This window comes from Pecten maximus, chromosome 2, assembly GCF_902652985.1.
Source record: "Pecten maximus chromosome 2, xPecMax1.1, whole genome shotgun sequence".
Lineage (NCBI taxonomy): Eukaryota > Metazoa > Mollusca > Bivalvia > Pectinida > Pectinidae > Pecten > Pecten maximus.
The window spans coordinates 3157668-3178249 of record NC_047016.1 but is presented as its reverse complement, the minus strand read 5'-3'; the positions used below and the strand labels follow the sequence as shown (position 1 = coordinate 3178249).

The 20582-nt window shown below is 39.7% G+C and overlaps 1 protein-coding gene and 1 long non-coding RNA gene across 10 annotated transcripts in view; one reads left to right on the top strand and one right to left on the bottom strand.

Annotated features, from left to right (window-relative positions):
* LOC117345119 (endophilin-B1-like) overlaps nt 1-20582 on the top strand; it is a 108618-nt gene that overhangs the window by 2771 nt on the left and 85265 nt on the right. For all 8 annotated transcript variants that reach the window (XM_033908109.1, XM_033908098.1, XM_033908139.1 and 5 more), the window contains exons 2-3: nt 4217-4358; nt 5493-5621. In XM_033908109.1, coding sequence (XP_033764000.1) covers nt 4217-4358; nt 5493-5621 — 271 coding nt within the window. The remainder of the gene's footprint in view (nt 1-4216; nt 4359-5492; nt 5622-20582) is intronic.
* On the bottom strand, nt 2543-3754 carry LOC117345152. Of its 2 annotated transcripts, none has more exons than XR_004536365.1 (3): nt 3634-3754; nt 3175-3298; nt 2543-2591 (listed from the first exon to the last, which is right to left on the bottom strand). It is a non-coding gene; the product is annotated as an uncharacterized LOC117345152 (long non-coding RNA). The 2 variants fall into 2 exon arrangements; XR_004536366.1 differs by lacking the exon at nt 2543-2591 and adding an exon at nt 2943-3052.

Below are 20582 nucleotides of genomic sequence, written 5' to 3'. Positions count from 1 at the left end.
CATTTTTGAAATTTTGTTCATAAGTATCCATGATATTGATTTGATGTACATCATTCATACATTAATCATTTGATTTGATTATTTTCATACTACATTTGTGTAGGTCAAATGTCACACAGCTTCATACACAACATAACATTTGGATTTTAACAGTTTGAACGAATAATTCTGGCCACAAAAAGGGAAAACTTATGATTTTAGATAACCTGACAAAAAGGGAAAAGAAATGACCTTGACTCATATTCAAAGTCACGGATAAAATTTGTTCAAGCATTCAAACAACTTTGGATTAACTAAAAGGCCTAGAATCTTAAGATGTTTGGCTAGTATCTATAAGTTCCTGGGATGATGGCCAATCAAGTTTGTATTCAAGGCCACAGGTGTCAGCTTTGTTAAAATCACTTCTTCTGATTAACTATTTGACTAGAATAAAGATATTTGGTTTGTAGGTTCCTGAGATGTGATTAACCATTTGACCAGAATAAAGATATTTGACTTGTAGGTTCCTAGCTATATATAGGTAATGCATACATGTATGTCCAACAAACTTTGCAAATGGAAATGCCCGTGACTCTTTTTCAAGTTTTTCTTTTCTTTTTGACAGGAACAAATTATATAGTTATCACAAATAGTCTTTTAATATCATGTAGTGTTAGTATTTCCATAGGTGTTACAGAGTAAAGCTTTGTTAATTGTGAATATATACAGGTACATTTCTTTAATGAATGTTGTATGTGTGTATTTGAAGCTGTGACCAAATAGATGGTTTATTGTGTCTGTATAATACTTGGGTATGAATATCTTTCTAATTGAATTCTACAGTTTACCTTCCACTGTTGTATAGCAAACTATATACAGGTTGATGACAACATGTGATATTGATTGAGCAAAAATGTTTTTAATGGTGAACGTTATTTCTACATCTTACATCGCCAACATCAAAGGCATACAGTGCTATTAATGGTGTTCTTTCTTATGTGTTGTATCTTTACATACAGATATTAAGTGTAATATACTGGAATGTTGGTTATGTATCTCATGATAATACAGACATCCAGTAGACCACTGAGATTATGGTTTTGACCCAATATCAGATTTGACTCCTGGGTTTGAAAGTATGTGTCTTAATTTGACATGTTTAATTTGATCCTTCACATTTCTGAGAAATCGTGATTTGACTTCTGAAATTGCTAAATCTCAAAAGTCAACTGGATGCCCTGATAATTTATATACTGTAACTGTCGGCCACATAACCTCAGGATGAAGATCCAAGGTGCATGGTTCGATGTTCTATACCCAGATCAGTTTGTGTTTCTGGGGAAGTTGAGAAACAGGCCAGTCGGTATTGTCATGGCTGTCTGACCTTGGGTAGGATACTTTACCCTTATTGCTCTGAATGGCATGCAACAGACTCCAATATCTTGTGGACCCAACATCAAAATGACCATGGCTGTTCATGGGCCATAAATTAAACCAGGCAAAAAATTGTTACATGTATGTGATAAAAAGAAACAACTGACCACACCTTTCAGGATCCTACTACATTGTCTATAGATCAAACAATCCCACTACATCACCTCTAGATCTGACACTATCCCACTACATCACATATAGATCTTACACTAACCCACTACATCACATATTGATCTTACACTATCCCACTACATCACCTATAGATCTTACACTATCCCACTACATCACATATAGATCAAACAATCCCACTACATCACCTCTAGATCTGACACAATCCCACTACATCACATATTGATCTTACACTATCCCACTACATCACCTCTGGATCTTACACTATCCCACTACATCACGTATAGATCTGACACAATCCCACTACATCACATATTGATCTTACACTATCCCACTAAATCACCTCTGGATCTTACACTATCCCACTACATCACGTATAGATCTTACACTATCCCACTACATCACATATAGATCTTATACTATCCCACTACATCACATATAGATCTTACACTATCCCACTACATCACCTCTAGATCTTACACTATCCCACTACATCACATATAGATCTTACACTATCCCACTACATCACATATAGATCTCACACTATCCCACTACATCACCTCTGGATCTTACACTATCCCACTACATCACATATAGATCTTACACTATCCCACTACATCACATATAGATCTTACACTATCCCACTACATCACATATAGATCTAACACTATCCCACTACATCACATATAGATCTTACACTATCCCACTACATCACCTCTAGATCTTACACTATCCCACTACATCACATATATATCCAACAATCCCACTACATCACCTCCAGATCTTACACTATCCCACTACATCACATATAGATCTTACACTATCCCACTACATCACCTCTATATCTCACAATCCCACTACATCACATATAGATCTTACACTATCCCACTACATCACATATAGATCTTACACTATCCCACTACATCACCTCTAGATCTTACACTATCCCACTACATCACATATAGATCTTACACTATCCCACTACATTTATAGATCTTACACTATCCCACTACATCACATATAGATCTTACACTATCCCACTACATCACCTCTATATCTTACACTATCCCACTACATCACATATATATCAAACAATCCCACTACATCACATATAGATCTTACACTATCCCACTACATCACATATAGATCTTACACTATCCCACTACATCACCTCTAGATCTTACACTATCCCACTACATCACGTATAGATCTTACACTATCCCACTACATCACATATATATCCAACAATCCCACAACATCACCTCTAGATCTTACACTATCCCACTACATCACATATATATTACACTATCCCACTACATCACATATATATATATCAAACAATCCCACTACATCACCTCTAGATCTTACACTATCCCACTACATCACATATAGATCTTACACAATCCCACTACATCACGTATAGATCTTACACTATCCCACTACATCACATATAGATCTTACACTATCCCACTACATCACATATAGATCTTACACTAACCCACTACATCACCTCTATATCAAACAATCCCCCTACATCACATATAGATCTTACACAATCCCACTACATCACAGATAGATATTACACTATCCCACTACATCACATATAGATCTCACACTATCCCACTACATCACCCCTAGATCTTACACTATCCCACTACATCACATATAGATCTTACACTATCCCACTACATCACATATAGATCTTACACTATCCCACTACATCACATATAGATCTTACACTATCCCACTACATCACCTCTATATCTTACACTATCCCACTACATCACATATATATCAAACAATCCCACTACATCACATATAGATCTTACACTATCCCACTACATCACATATAGATCTTACACTATCCCACTACATCACCTCTAGATCTTACACTATCCCACTACATCACGTATGGATCTTACACTATCCCACTACATCACATATATATCCAACAATCCCACAACATCACCTCTAGATCTTACACTATCCCACTACATCACATATAGATCTCACAATCCCACTACATCACATATAGACCTTACACTATCCCACTACATCACATATAGATCTTACACTATCCCACTACATCACATATAGATCTTACACTATCCCACTACATCACCTCTAGATCTTACACTATCCCACTACATCACCTCTATATCTTACACTATCCCACTACATCACCTCTATATCTTACACTATCCCACTACATCACCTCTATATGTCACAATCCCACTACATCACATATAGATCTTACACTATCCCACTACATCACATATAGATCTTACACTATCCCACTACATCACATATAGATCTTACACTATCCCACTACATCACATATAGATCTTACACTATCCCACTACATCACATATAGATCTTACACTATCCCACTACATCACGTATAGATCTTACACTATCACACTACATCACATATAGATCTTACACTATCCCACTACATCACATATAGATCTTACACTATCACACTACATCACATATAGATCTTACACTATCCCACTACATCACCTCTAGATCTTACACTATCCCACTACATCACATATAGATCTTACACTATCACACTACATCACATATAGATCTTACACTATCCCACTACATCATCTATCTCTATATCTCACAATCCCACTACAATATTTTTATATCAAATACTTTATTACAGTTTACAGAAGAAAAACTTGGATCTGCAGAGAAAACAGAATTAGATGCCCACTTTGAAAACCTTCTACAGAGAGCAGATAAAACAAAGCTATGGACAGAGAGAGTACTGCAAAAGACAGAGGCTGTTCTTCAGCCCAATCCCAGTGAGTATGGTCACTATACTGTATATTAAAGTCACACAATGTCAGGAACGGATGAGATCTAATTTACTAAAAACAATGTGATATTGTGGTATTAATTATCCCTCATCCATTCCCTATTTATATCTGAATTGATAGAAATTCAAGAACAGGTTTAAGGCTTAAAATTATGTATTTTCACTGATGTGTTAGAGATAATATAAAAGAAGAATTTTGACTTTGATAGTGGTTTTTGTTATGGGAGTAGTCACACATTGTATGGTTAATCAAACATTGTATGGTTATTCATACATTATATGGTTAATCAAATAGTGTATGGTTAATCTAATATAGTATGGTTAATCAAATATCGTATGGTTAATCAAACATTGTATGGTTAATCTAATATAGTATGGTTAATCAAACATTGTATGGTTAATCTAATATAGTATGGTTAATCTAATATCGTATGGTTAATCTAATATCGTATGGTTAATCAAACATTGTATGGTTAATCTAATATAGTATGGTTAATCAAACATTGTATGGTTAATCAAACATTGTATGGTTAATCAAATATTGCATGGTTATAATTAATCAAGTATTGTATTGTTCATCAAACATCTTATTGTTAATCAAACATTGCATTGTTGATCAAACATTGTATGGTTAAAAAACATTGTATGGTTGATCAAACATTGTATGGTTAACAAACATTGTATGGTTAACAAACATTGTATGGTTGATCAAACATTGTATGGTTAATCAAACATTGTATGGTTGGTCAAACATTGTATGGTTGGTCAAACATTGTATGGTTAACAAACATTGTATGGTTAACAAACATTGTATGGTTAATCAAACATTGTATGGTTGATCAAACATTGTATGGTTGATCAAACATTGTATGGTTAACAAACATTGTATGGTTAACAAACATTGTATGGTTAACAAACATTGTATGGTTAACAAACATTGTATGGTTAATCAAACATTGTATGGTTGATCAAACATTGTATGGTTGATCAAACATTGTATGGTTAACAAACATTGTATGGTTAACAAACATTGTATGGTTAACAAACATTCATTTGTTCATGATGCTTCCATGGATTGTAAAAGTATAAAGAAACAAAGAAAATATCATTAACATTTTAGATATCAGAATGGAAGATTTCTTCTATGAAAAATTGGACAAAAAGAAACGAGACAGAAACAATCACCAGGAACAGCTCGGCAATACGATGATAGACACAGGCAACGACTACGGCCCGGGGACGTCATATGGTGAGTGTGTGTGTAATGTTATAATAGCGAGGCAATAACTATGGCCTGGGGACGTCATATGGTGAGTGTGTGTGTAATGTAATGATAGACACAGGCAACGACTACGGCCCGGGGACGTCATATGGTGAGTGTCTGTGTAATGTAATGATAGACCGAGGCTATGATTACGGCCTGGGGACGTCATATGTTGAGTGTCCGTGTAATGTAATGATAGACCGAGGCTATGATTACGGCCTGGGGACATCATATGATGAGTGTCCGTGTAATGTAAAGATAGACCGAGACAACAACTACGGCCCGGGGACGTCATATGGTGAGTGTCTGTGTAATGTAATGATAGACCGAGACAACAACTACGGCCCGGGGACGTCATATGGTGAGTGTGTGTGTAATGTAATGATAGACTGAGGCAATGACTACGGCCTGGGGATGTCATATGGTGAGTGTGTGTGTAATGTAATGATAGACAGAGACAACGACTACGGCCCGGGGACGTCATATGTTGAGTGTGTGTGTAATGTAATGATAGACCGAGACAACGACTACGGCCCGGGGACGTCATATGGTGAGTGTCCGTGTAATGTAATGATAGACCGAGGCAACGACTACGGCCCGGGGACGTCATATGTTGTGTGTGTGTGTAATGTAATGATAGACCGAGGGAACGACTACGGCCCGGGGACGTCATATGTTGAGTGTGTGTGTAATGTAATGATAGACACAGGCAACGACTACGGCCTGGGGACGTCATATGGTGAGTGTCTGTGTAATGTAATGATAGACACAGGCAATGACTACAGCCCGGGGACGTCATATGTTGAGTGTCTGTGTAATGTAACGATAGACCGAGACAACGACTACGGCCCGGGGACGTCATATGTTGAGTGTCTGCGTAATGTAATGATAGACCGAGGCAATGACTACGGCCTGGGGATGTCATATGGTGAGTGTGTGTGTAATGTAATGATAGGCAGAGACAACGACTATGGCCCAGGGACGTCATATGTTGAGTGTGTGTGTAATGTAATGATAGACCGAGACAACGACTACGGCCCGGGGACTTCATATGGTGAGTGTCTGTGTAATGTAATAATAGACCGAGGCAATGACTACGGCCCGGGGACGTCATATGTTGTGTGTGTGTGTAATGTAATGATAGACCGAGGGAACGACTACGGCCCGGGGACGTCATATGTTGAGTGTGTGTGTAATGTAATGATAGACACAGGCAACGACTACGGCCTGGGGACGTCATATGGTGAGTGTCTGTGTAATGTAATGATAGACACAGGCAATGACTACAGCCCGGGGACGTCATATGTTGAGTGTGTGTGTAATGTAATGATAGACACAGGCAACGACTACGGCCTGGGGACGTCATATGGTGAGTGTCTGTGTAATGTAATGATAGACACAGGCAATGACTACAGCCCGGGGACGTCATATGTTGAGTGTGTGTGTAATGTAATGATAGACACAGGCAACGACTACGGCCCGGGGACGTCATATGCTGAGTGTCTGTGTAATGTAATGATAGACCGAGGCAGCGACTACGGCCCGGGGACGTCATATGTTGAGTGTGTGTGTAATGTAATGATAGACACAGGCAACGACTATGGCCCGGGGACGTCATATGGTGAGTGTCTGTGTAATGTAATGATAGACCGAGACAACGACTACGACCCGGGGACGTCATATGTTGAGTGTGTGTGTAATGTAATGATAGACACAGGCAACGACTACGGCCTGGGGACGTCATATGGTGAGTGTCTGTGTAATGTAATGATAGACACAGGCAATGACTACAGCCCGGGGACGTCATATGTTGAGTGTGTGTGTAATGTAATGATAGACACAGGCAACGACTACGGCCCGGGGACGTCATATGCTGAGTGTCTGTGTAATGTAATGATAGACCGAGGCAGCGACTACGGCCCGGGGACGTCATATGTTGAGTGTGTGTGTAATGTAATGATAGACACAGGCAACAACTATGGCCCGGGGACGTCATATGGTGAGTGTCTGTATAATGTAATGATAGACCGAGGCAACGACTACGGCCCGGGGATGTCATATGTTGAGTGTGTGTGTAATGTAATGATAGACCGAGACAACGACTACGACCCGGGGACGTCATATGTTGAGTGTGTGTGTAATGTAATGATAGACACAGGCAACGACTACGGCCTGGGGACGTCATATGGTGAGTGTCTGTGTAATGTAATGATAGACACAGGCAACGACTACGGCCCGGGGACGTCATATGGTGAGTGTCTGTATAATGTAATGATAGACGGAGGCAACGACTACGGCCCGGGGACGTCATATGGTGAGTGTGTGTGTAATGTAATGATAGACACAGGCAACGACTATGGCCCGGGGACGTCATATGGTGAGTGTCTGTATAATGTAATGATAGACCGAGGCAACGACTACGGCCCGGGGACGTCATATGTTGAGTGTGTGTGTAATGTAATGATAGACACAGGCAATGACTACGGCCCGGGGACTTCATATGTTGAGTGTGTGTGTAATGTAATGATAGACCGAGACAACGACTACGACCCGGGGACGTCATATGTTGAGTGTGTGTGTAATGTAATGATAGACACAGGCAACGACTACGGCCTGGGGACGTCATATGGTGAGTGTCTGTGTAATGTAATGATAGACACAGGCAATGACTACGGCCCGGGGACGTCATATGTTGAGTGTGTGTGTAATGTAATGATAGACACAGGCAACGACTATGGCCCGGGGACGTCATATGGTGAGTGTCTGTATAATGTAATGATAGACGGAGGCAACGACTACGGCCCGGGGACGTCATATGGTGAGTGTGTGTGTAATGTAATGATAGACACAGGCAACGACTACATGTATGCCCCTCAAACATTACTTGGTACATTTAGCTTACTGAAAGCAGGCCATTGTGACCTGTTATTTTGCCTTTTGGTCTTTACAATTATGAATATGTTAGGTAATACAGCTATTGTACGTGTTTCCAGTCTACATTGCATAGATTATAGACACATTTTGCGTAAACAATAAGTGGCAAATGACAATCATTTACACAAGTGTCATATGCGATCTGGACTAACCTCTGAAAACTTGAGTACCCTAGGCCTGTACTCCTCGAAGTATTGGCATGGTCGTTAGCAGTTTGAGTTAGATTTTTACTGTGAATGTGAATAAATTGTTAGCATATAAGTTTTGAGGTAAGGGACAGAGTTGCCCACTATATTTTGGATACTGAAGATTTAAGGTAAGGGACAGAGTTGCCCACTGTTGTTATGATACTGAAGATTTAAGGTAAGGGACAGAGTTGCCCACTATATTTTGTATACTGAAGATTTAAGGTAAGAGGTGTACTAATGCTTACTATATTTTACCTCACCCTGCAGTTATCCACATTGTGATACTCTCATTAGTTTTCTATATGGTTTTTAATAAGAACTGAAATGTGTATGTCAATTCCCCTAGAAGTTACAGTCATTAACATTGATTTAAAATAGAAATGATCAAATGCCTTGAGAGGCATTAAAGTTGTAATTATATTTTTGGTCAGGGTGACTGCTTGTCTCGTACTTGTCTCGTGCTTGTCTCGGTTGTTTTCAGTGATTTATTAGCTGTTATTTAGATCCTCCTCTTGCCTATCTCGTTTCCTGTTACAACCCTGTGACAAATTATACCCATGTTGACATTTAACTCCACACACTTAACTTGCTGATCTCAGCAAACTTTTTAAGGAAATTGTAACTATCACTGAAACTTTGTTAGGGTGTACTGTCAGAGAAATCAAATTGAGATTACATGATGATTATAGGTTTGGGAAGTATATATATAGGATTCTTGTGACATTTGTATGTTGGGGCCTGATGCCCAGCTTCATCACCTGACTCTGACCAGCTACATGTGGCTAGTATACTTAGTGTTCAGGAAATAGTAGTATTATGTGGGAAGTGTGTAAATGAGCTCTTAACTAAAGCACCAAGAGTCAGAAAATCAAACTCATCAATGTAAAAAATGGCTGAACCAGAAGTTTTTTCCACAAAATTGTACATTGATTTTATATAATCTTAATTTTAAAAGAACACTAATAAAGCAATGGGGCTCTTCCTTGTCATTCACTTTTTAAACAATGGGGTTCTCTACCTTGACTCTCACTGTTTTAGTGTCAGACTCTGTACCTTGACTCTCACTGTTAGTGTCAGTCTCTGTACCTTGACTCTCACTGTTAGTGTCAGACTCTGTACCTTGACTATCACTGTTTTAGTGTGACACTCTGTACCTTGACTCTCACTGTTAGTGTCAGACTCTGTACCTTGACTATCACTGTTTTAGTGTGACACTCTGTACCTTGACTCTCACTGTTAGTGTCAGACTCTGTACCTTGACTATCACTGTTTAAGTGTGACACTCTGTACCTTGACTCTCACTGTTAGTGTCAGACTCTGTACCTTGACTCTCACTGTTTTAGTGTCAGACTCTGTACCTTGACTCTCACTGTTAGTGTCAGACTCTGTACCTTGACTCTCACTGTTAGTGTCAGACTCTGTACCTTGACTATCACTGTTTTAGTGTGACACTCTGTACCTTGACTCTCACTGTTAGTGTCAGACTCTGTACCTTGACTATCACTGTTTTAGTGTGACACTCTGTACCTTGACTCTCACTGTTAGTGTCAGACTCTGTACCTTGACTATCACTGTTTTAGTGTGACACTCTGTACCTTGACTCTCACTGTTAGTGTCAGACTCTGTACCTTGACTCTCACTGTTTTAGTGTCAGACTCTGTACCTTGACTCTCACTGTTAGTGTCAGACTCTGTACCTTGACTCTCACTGTTTTAGTGTCAGACTCTGTACCTTGACTCTCACTGTTTTAGTGTCAGACTCTGTACCTTGACTCTCACTGTTAGTGTCAGACTCTGTACCTTGACTCTCACTGTTAGTGTCAGACTCTGTACCTTGACTCTCACTGTTTTAGTGTCAGACTCTGTACCTTGACTCTCACTGTTAGTGTCAGACTCTGTACCTTGACTGTCACTGTTTTAGTGTCAGACTCTGTACCTTGACTCTCACTGTTAGTGTCAGACTCTGTACATTGACTCTCACTGTTTTAGTGTGACACTCTGTACCTTGACTCTCACTGTTAGTGTCAGACTCTGTACCTTGACTCTCACTGTTAGTGTCAGACTCTGTACCTTGACTATCACTGTTTTAGTGTGACACTCTGTACCTTGACTCTCACTGTTAGTGTCAGACTCTGTACCTTGACTATCACTGTTTTAGTGTGACACTCTGTACCTTGACTCTCACTGTTAGTGTCAGACTCTGTACCTTGACTCTCACTGTTTTAGTGTGACACTCTGTACCTTGACTCTCACTGTTAGTGTCAGACTCTGTACCTTGACTCTCACTGTTAGTGTCAGACTCTGTACCTTGACTCTCACTGTTTTAGTGTCAGACTCTGTACCTTGACTCTCACTGTTAGTGTCAGACTCTGTACCTTGACTCTCACTGTTTTAGTGTCAGACTCTGTACCTTGACTCTCACTGTTTTAGTGTCAGACTCTGTACCTTGACTCTCACTGTTAGTGTCAGACTCTGTACCTTGACTCTCACTGTTAGTGTCAGACTCTGTACCTTGACTCTCACTGTTTTAGTGTCAGACTCTGTACCTTGACTCTCACTGTTAGTGTCAGACTCTGTACCTTGACTCTCACTGTTTTAGTGTCAGACTCTGTACCTTGACTCTCACTGTTAGTGTCAGACTCTGTACCTTGACTCTCACTGTTTTAGTGTCAGACTCTGTACCTTGACTATCACTGTTTTAGTGTCAGACTCTGTACCTTGACTATCACTGTTAGTGTCAGACTCTGTACCTTGACTCTCACTGTTTTAGTGTCAGACTCTGTACCTTGACTATCACTGTTTTAGTGTCAGACTCTGTACCTTGACTCTCACTGTTTTAGTGGTGACACTCTGTACCTTGACTATCACTGTTAGTGTCAGACTCTGTACCTTGACTCTCACTGTTTTAGTGTCAGACTCTGTACCTTGACTATCACTGTTTTAGTGTCAGACTCTGTACCTTGACTATCACTGTTTTAGTGTCAGACTCTGTACCTTGACTATCACTGTTTTAGTGTCAGACTCTGTACCTTGACTATCACTGTTTTAGTGTGACACTCTGTACCTTGACTATCACTGTTTTAGTGTCACACTCTGTACCTTGACTATCACTGTTTTAGTGTGACACTCTGTATCTTGACTGTCACTGTTTTAGTGTCAGACTCTGTACCTTGACTATCACTGTTTTAGTGTCAGACTCTGTACCTTGACTATCACTGTTTTAGTGTCACACTCTGTACCTTGACTATCACTGTTTTAGTGTCACACTCTGTACCTTGACTATCACTGTTTTAGTGTCAGACTCTGTACCTTGACTATCACTGTTTTAGTGGTGACACTCTGTACCTTGACTATCACTGTTTTAGTGTGACACTCTGTACCTTGACTATCACTGTTTTAGTGTTAGACTCTGTACCTTGACTGTCACTGTTTTAGTGTCAGACTCTGTACCTTGACTGTCACTGTTTAAGTGTGACACTCTGTACCTTGACTATCACTGTTTTAGTGTCAGACTCTGTACCTTGACTGTCACTGTTTTAGTGTGACACTGTACCTTGACTGTCACTGTTTTAGTGTCAGACTCTGTACCTTGACTGTCACTGTTTTAGTGTGACACTCTGTACCTTGACTATCACTGTTTTAGTGTCAGACTCTGTACCTTGACTGTCACAGTTTTAGTGGTGACACTCTGTACCTTGACTGTCACTGTTTTAGTGTCAGACTCTGTACCTTGACTGTCACTGTTTTAGTGTCAGACTCTGTACCTTGACTATCACTGTTTTAGTGTCAGACTCTGTACCTTGACTATCACTGTTTTTGTGGTGACACTCTGTACCTTGACTATCACTGTGTTAGTGTCGGACTCTGTACCTTGACTGTCACTGTTTTAGTGTCTGACTCTGTACCTTGACTATCACTGTTTTAGTGGTGACACTCTGTACCTTGACTATCACTGTTTTAGTGGTGACACTCTGTTCCTTGACTATCACTGTTTTAGTGGTGACACTCTGTACCTTGACTATCACTGTTTTAGTGGTGACACTCTGTTCCTTGACTATCACTGTTTTAGTGGTGACACTCTGTACCTTGACTATCACTGTTTTAGTGTCAGACTCTGTACCTTGACTATCACTGTGTTAGTGTCACACTCTGTACCTTGACTGTCACTGTTTTAGTGTGACACTCTGTACCTTGACTATCACTGTTTTAGTGTCAGACTCTGTACCTTGACTATCACTGTTTTAGTGTCAGACTCTGTACCTTGACTATCACTGTTTTAGTGTCAGACTCTGTACCTTGACTACCACTGTTTTAGTGTCAGACTCTGTACCTTGACTACCACTGTTTTAGTGTCAGACTTTGTACCTTGACTATCACTGTTTTAGTGTCAGACTCTGTACCTTGACTCTCACTGTTAGTGTCAGACTCTGTACCTTGACTATCACTGTTTTAGTGTGACACTCTGTACCTTGACTCTCACTGTTAGTGTCAGACTCTGTACCTTGACTATCACTGTTTTAGTGTGACACTCTGTACCTTGACTCTCACTGTTAGTGTCAGACTCTGTACCTTGACTATCACTGTTTTAGTGTGACACTCTGTACCTTGACTCTCACTGTTAGTGTCAGACTCTGTACATTGACTCTCACTGTTTTAGTGTCAGACTCTGTACCTTGACTCTCACTGTTAGTGTCAGACTCTGTACCTTGACTCTCACTGTTTTAGTGTCAGACTCTGTACCTTGACTCTCACTGTTTTAGTGTCAGACTCTGTACCTTGACTCTCACTGTTAGTGTCAGACTCTGTACCTTGACTCTCACTGTTAGTGTCAGACTCTGTACCTTGACTCTCACTGTTTTAGTGTCAGACTCTGTACCTTGACTCTCACTGTTAGTGTCAGACTCTGTACCTTGACTCTCACTGTTTTAGTGTCAGACTCTGTACCTTGACTCTCACTGTTAGTGTCAGACTCTGTACATTGACTCTCACTGTTTTAGTGTGACACTCTGTACCTTGACTCTCACTGTTAGTGTCAGACTCTGTACCTTGACTATCACTGTTTTAGTGTGACACTTTGTACCTTGACTCTCACTGTTAGTGTCAGACTCTGTACCTTGACTATCACTGTTTTAGTGTGACACTCTGTACCTTGACTCTCACTGTTAGTGTCAGACTCTGTACCTTGACTATCACTGTTTTAGTGTGACACTCTGTACCTTGACTCTCACTGTTAGTGTCAGACTCTGTACCTTGACTCTCACTGTTTTAGTGTGACACTCTGTACCTTGACTCTCACTGTTAGTGTCAGACTCTGTACCTTGACTCTCACTGTTAGTGTCAGACTCTGTACCTTGACTCTCACTGTTTTAGTGTCAGACTCTGTACCTTGACTCTCACTGTTAGTGTCAGACTCTGTACCTTGACTCTCACTGTTTTAGTGTCAGACTCTGTACCTTGACTCTCACTGTTTTAGTGTCAGACTCTGTACCTTGACTCTCACTGTTAGTGTCAGACTCTGTACCTTGACTCTCACTGTTAGTGTCAGACTCTGTACCTTGACTCTCACTGTTTTAGTGTCAGACTCTGTACCTTGACTCTCACTGTTAGTGTCAGACTCTGTACCTTGACTCTCACTGTTTTAGTGTCAGACTCTGTACCTTGACTCTCACTGTTAGTGTCAGACTCTGTACCTTGACTCTCACTGTTTTAGTGTCAGACTCTGTACCTTGACTATCACTGTTTTAGTGTCAGACTCTGTACCTTGACTATCACTGTTAGTGTCAGACTCTGTACCTTGACTCTCACTGTTTTAGTGTCAGACTCTGTACCTTGACTATCACTGTTTTAGTGTCAGACTCTGTACCTTGACTCTCACTGTTTTAGTGGTGACACTCTGTACCTTGACTATCACTGTTAGTGTCAGACTCTGTACCTTGACTCTCACTGTTTTAGTGTCAGACTCTGTACCTTGACTATCACTGTTTTAGTGTCAGACTCTGTACCTTGACTATCACTGTTTTAGTGTCAGACTCTGTACCTTGACTATCACTGTTTTAGTGTCAGACTCTGTACCTTGACTATCACTGTTTTAGTGTGACACTCTGTACCTTGACTATCACTGTTTTAGTGTCACACTCTGTACCTTGACTATCACTGTTTTAGTGTGACACTCTGTATCTTGACTGTCACTGTTTTAGTGTCAGACTCTGTACCTTGACTATCACTGTTTTAGTGTCAGACTCTGTACCTTGACTATCACTGTTTTAGTGTCACACTCTGTACCTTGACTATCACTGTTTTAGTGTCAGACTCTGTACCTTGACTATCACTGTTTTAGTGTCAGACTCTGTACCTTGACTATCACTGTTTTAGTGGTGACACTCTGTACCTTGACTATCACTGTTTTAGTGTGACACTCTGTACCTTGACTATCACTGTTTTAGTGTTAGACTCTGTACCTTGACTGTCACTGTTTTAGTGTCAGACTCTGTACCTTGACTGTCACTGTTTAAGTGTGACACTCTGTACCTTGACTATCACTGTTTTAGTGTCAGACTCTGTACCTTGACTGTCACTGTTTTAGTGTGACACTGTACCTTGACTGTCACTGTTTTAGTGTCAGACTCTGTACCTTGACTGTCACTGTTTTAGTGTGACACTCTGTACCTTGACTATCACTGTTTTAGTGTCAGACTCTGTACCTTGACTGTCACAGTTTTAGTGGTGACACTCTGTACCTTGACTGTCACTGTTTTAGTGGTGACACTCTGTTCCTTGACTATCACTGTTTTAGTGGTGACACTCTGTACCTTGACTATCACTGTTTTAGTGGTGACACTCTGTTCCTTGACTATCACTGTTTTAGTGGTGACACTCTGTACCTTGACTATCACTGTTTTAGTGTCAGACTCTGTACCTTGACTATCACTGTGTTAGTGTCACACTCTGTACCTTGACTGTCACTGTTTTAGTGTGACACTCTGTACCTTGACTATCACTGTTTTAGTGTCAGACTCTGTACCTTGACTATCACTGTTTTAGTGTCAGACTCTGTACCTTGACTATCACTGTTTTAGTGTCAGACTCTGTACCTTGACTACCACTGTTTTAGTGTCAGACTCTGTACCTTGACTACCACTGTTTTAGTGTCAGACTTTGTACCTTGACTATCACTGTTTTAGTGTCAGACTCTGTACCTTGACTATCACTGTTTTAGTGGTGACACTCTGTACCTTGACTATCACTGTTTTAGTGTCAGACTCTGTACCTTGACTGTCACTGTTTTAGTGTCAGACTCTGTACCTTGACTATCACTGTTTTAGTGTCAGACTCTGTACCTTGACTATCACTGTTTTAGTGTCAGACTCTGTACCTTGACTATCACTGTTTTAGTGTGACACTCTGTACCTTGACTATCACTGTTTTAGTGTCAGACTCTGTACCTTGACTATCACTGTTTTAGTGTCAGACTCTGTACCTTGACTGTCACTGTTTTAGTGTCTGACTCTGTACCTTAATTGACTGTCACTGTTTTAGTGTCAGACTCTGTACCTTGACTGTCACTGTTTTAGTGTCAGACTCTGTACCTTGACTATCACTGTTTTAGTGTCACACTCTGTACCTTGACTATCACTGTTTTAGTGTCACACTCTGTACCTTGACTATCACTGTTTTAGTGTCAGACTCTGTACCTTGACTATCACTATTTTAGTGTCAGACTCTGTACCTTGACTATCACTGTTTTAGTGTCAGACTCTCTACCTTGACTATCACTGTTTTAGTGTCAGACTCTGTACCTTGACTATCACTGTTTTAGTGTCAGACTCTGTACCTTGACTATCACTGTTTTAGTGTCAGACTCTGTACCTTGACTATCACTGTTTTAGTGTCAGACTCTGTACCTTGACTGTCACTGTTTTAGTGTCAGACTCTGTACCTTGACTGTCACTGTTTTAGTGTCAGACTCTGTACCTTGACTGTCACTGTTTTAGTGTCAGACTCTGTACCAATTGACTGTCACTGTTTTAGTGTCAGACTCTGTACCTTGACTATCACTGTTTTAGTGGTGACATTCTGTACCTTGACTGTCACTGTTTTAGTGTCAGACTCTGTACCTTGACTATCACTGTTTTAGTGTCAGACTCTGTACCTTGACTGTCACTGTTTTAGTGTCAGACTCTGTACCTTGACTGTCACTGTTTTAGTGTCAGACTCTGTACCTTGACTATCACTGTTTTAGTGTCAGACTCTGTACCTTGACTATCACTGTTTTAGTGTCAGACTCTGTACCTTGACTATCACTGTTTTAGTGTCAGACTCTGTACCTTGACTGTCACTGTTTTAGTGTCAGACTCTGTACCTTGACTGTCACTGTTTTAGTGTCAGACTCTGTACCTTGACTGTCACTGTTTTAGTGTCAGACTCTGTACCAATTGACTGTCACTGTTTTAGTGTCAGACTCTGTACCTTGACTATCACTGTTTTAGTGGTGACATTCTGTACCTTGACTGTCACTGTTTTAGTGTCAGACTCTGTACCTTGACTATCACTGTTTTAGTGTCAGACTCTGTACCTTGACTGTCACTGTTTTAGTGTCAGACTCTGTACCTTGACTGTCACTGTTTTAGTGTCAGACTCTGTACCTTGACTATCACTGTTTTAGTGTCAGACTCTGTACCTTGACTATCACTGTTTTAGTGTCAGACTCTGTACCTTGACTGTCACTGTTTTAGTGTCAGACTCTGTACCTTGACTATCACTGTTTTAGTGTCAGACTCTGTACCTTGACTGTCACTGTTTTAGTGTCAGACTCTGTACCTTGACTACCACTGTTTTAGTGTCAGACTCTGTACCTTGACTGTCACTGTTTTAGTGTCAGACTCTGTACCTTGACTGTCACTGTTTTAGTGTGACACTCTGTACCTTGACTATCACTGTTTTAGTGTGACACTCTGTACCTTGACTATCACTGTTTTAGTGTCAGACTCTGTACCTTGACTATCACTGTTTTAGTGTCAGACTCTGTACCTTGACTATCACTGTGTTAGTGTCAGACTTTGTACCTTGACTATCACTGTGTTAGTGTCAGACTCTGTACCTTGACTATCACTGTTTTAGTGTCAGACTCTGTACCTTGACTATCACTGTTTTAGTGTGTGACTCTGTACCTTGACTGTCACTGTTTTAATGTCAGACTCTGTACCTTGACCATCACTGTTTCAATTTGTTTACTTATAGGACTCTCTCTAACTTGACTTTCACTGTGTCAGTGTTGGGGCTCTCTAATAGTAGAGACAAGGCTAATCATTCTCTACTTTGTGATTTGTCTATGCTCTGTCCACAAATGAAATTGTGCCGGGGAAGACCTTTATACCATTTCCAAGTTTACGTCAAGTAATGGCTTTTTTGGTCATTAGGATTAGAGATTACCACCATATTTGGACATGGTCCTGAATAGAGGAAAACGATTGAGGTTTTTGGATGTAATCTTATTTCCCAGGGTGCTAAAATCCACAACATAGCATGATGTGTTAGTGCAGTAATCAATGTAGCTATTCATGTGTGTTCCAACACAGTCACCGTATTGATTGGTCTCATAAGGTAGCCTATACACTGATGGGGGGCCTACTGCTGTTCATAAGTATTTTACAGTGGATTCTGATAGTTAGCTTTTAGGATATAGCAGGGGCGGGGGGTATATTGTTTTAGCTTTTTAGTATATAGCGGTGGTAATATTGCTGTTAGCTGTCAGCTGTCAGGGAGTATAGGGAGTGGTATAAGCTGTTGACTGTCAGTATATAGGGAGTGGTAGATAGTGTTTTCTGCCAGTATATAGTGAGTGGTACATTGTGTTGTCTGTCAGTATATAGGGAGTGGTATATTGTGTTGTCTGTCAGTATATAGGGAGTGGTATATTGTGTTGTCTGTCAGTATATAGGGAGTGGTATATTGTGTTGACTGTCAGTATATAGGGTGTGGTATATTGTGTTGACTGTCAGTATATAGGGAGTGGTATATTGTGTTGGCTGTCAGTATATAGTGAGTGGTATATTGTGTTGGCTATCAGTATATAGGGTGTGGTATATTGTGTTGACTGTCAGTATATAGGGAGTGGTATATTGTGTTGGCTGTCAGTATATAGGGAGTGGTCTATTGTGTTGTCTGTCAGTATATAGGGAGTGGTATATTGTGTTGGCTGTGTCAAACAAAATACAGTCAAATGATACTGTGTCAAACAGAATAGAGTCAAATGAAACCGTGTCAAACAGAAAAGAGTCAAATGATACTGTGTCAAACAGAATAGAGTCAAATGATACTGTGTCCAACACAATAGAGTCAAATGATACTGTGTCCAACACAATAGAGTCAAATGATGCTGTGTAAAACAGAATAGAGTCAAATGATACTGTGTAAAACAGAATAGAGGCAAATGATACTGTGTCCAGCACAATAGAGTCAAATGATACTGTGTAAAACAGAATAGAGTCAAATGATACTTTGTCAAACACAATAGAGTCAAATGATACTGTGTAAAACAGAATAGAGTCAAATGATACTGTGTCCAGCACAATAGAGTCAAATGATACTGTGTCAAACAGAATAGAGTCAAATGATACTTTGTCAAACACAATAGAGTCAAATGATACTGTGTCAAACAGAATAGAGTCAAATGATACTGTGTCCAACACAATAGAGTCAAATGATACTGTATCAAACAGAATGGAGTCAAATGATACTTTGTCAAACAGAATAGAGTCAAATGATACTGTGTCAAACAGAATAGAGTCAAATGATACTTTGTAAAACAGAATAGAGCCAAATGATACTTTGTCAAATAGAATAGAGTCAAATGATACTGTGTCAAACAGAATAGAGTCAAATGATACTGTATAAAACAGAATAGAGTCAAATGATACTGTGTCCAGCACAATAGAGTCAAATGATACTTTGTCAAACAGAATGGAGTCAAATGATACTGTGTCAAACAGAATAGAGTCAAATGATACTGTGTCCCACAGAATAGAGCCAAATGATACTTTGTCAAATAGAATAGAGTCAAATGATACTGTGTCAAACAGAATAGAGTCAAATGATACTGTGTCAAACAGAATTCAGTCAAATGATACCTTTTCCAACAGAATAGAGTCAAATGATACTGTATAAAACAGAATAGAGTCAAATGATACTGTGTCCAGCACAATAGAGTCAAATGATACTTTGTCAAGCAGAATGGAGTCAAATGATACTGTGTCAAACAGAATAGAGTCAAATGATACTGTGTCCAACAGAATAGAGCCAAATGATACTTTGTCAATTAGAATTGAATCAAATAATATTTTGTCAAACAGAATTGAGTCAAATATGTCAAACAGAATAGAGTCAAATGATACTGTGTCAAACACAAAAGAGTCAAATGATACTGTGTCAAACAGAATAGAGTCAAATGATACTGTGTCAAACAGAATAGAGCCGAATGATACTTTGTCAAACAGATTAGAGTCAAATGATACTGTGTCAAATAGAATAGAGTCAAATGATACTGTGTCAAACAGAATAGAGCCGAATGATACTGTGTCACACACAATAGAGTCAAATGATACTGTCAAATTGAATAGAGTCAAATGATACTGTGTCAAACAGAATAGAGTCAAATGTGTCAAACAGAATAGAGTCAAATGATACTGTGTCCAACAGAATAGAGTCAAATGATACTGTATCAAACAGAATAGAGTCAAATGATACTGTATCAAACAGAATAGAGTCAAATGATACTGTGTCAAACAGAATAGAGTCAAATGATACTGTGTCAAACAGAATAGAGTCAA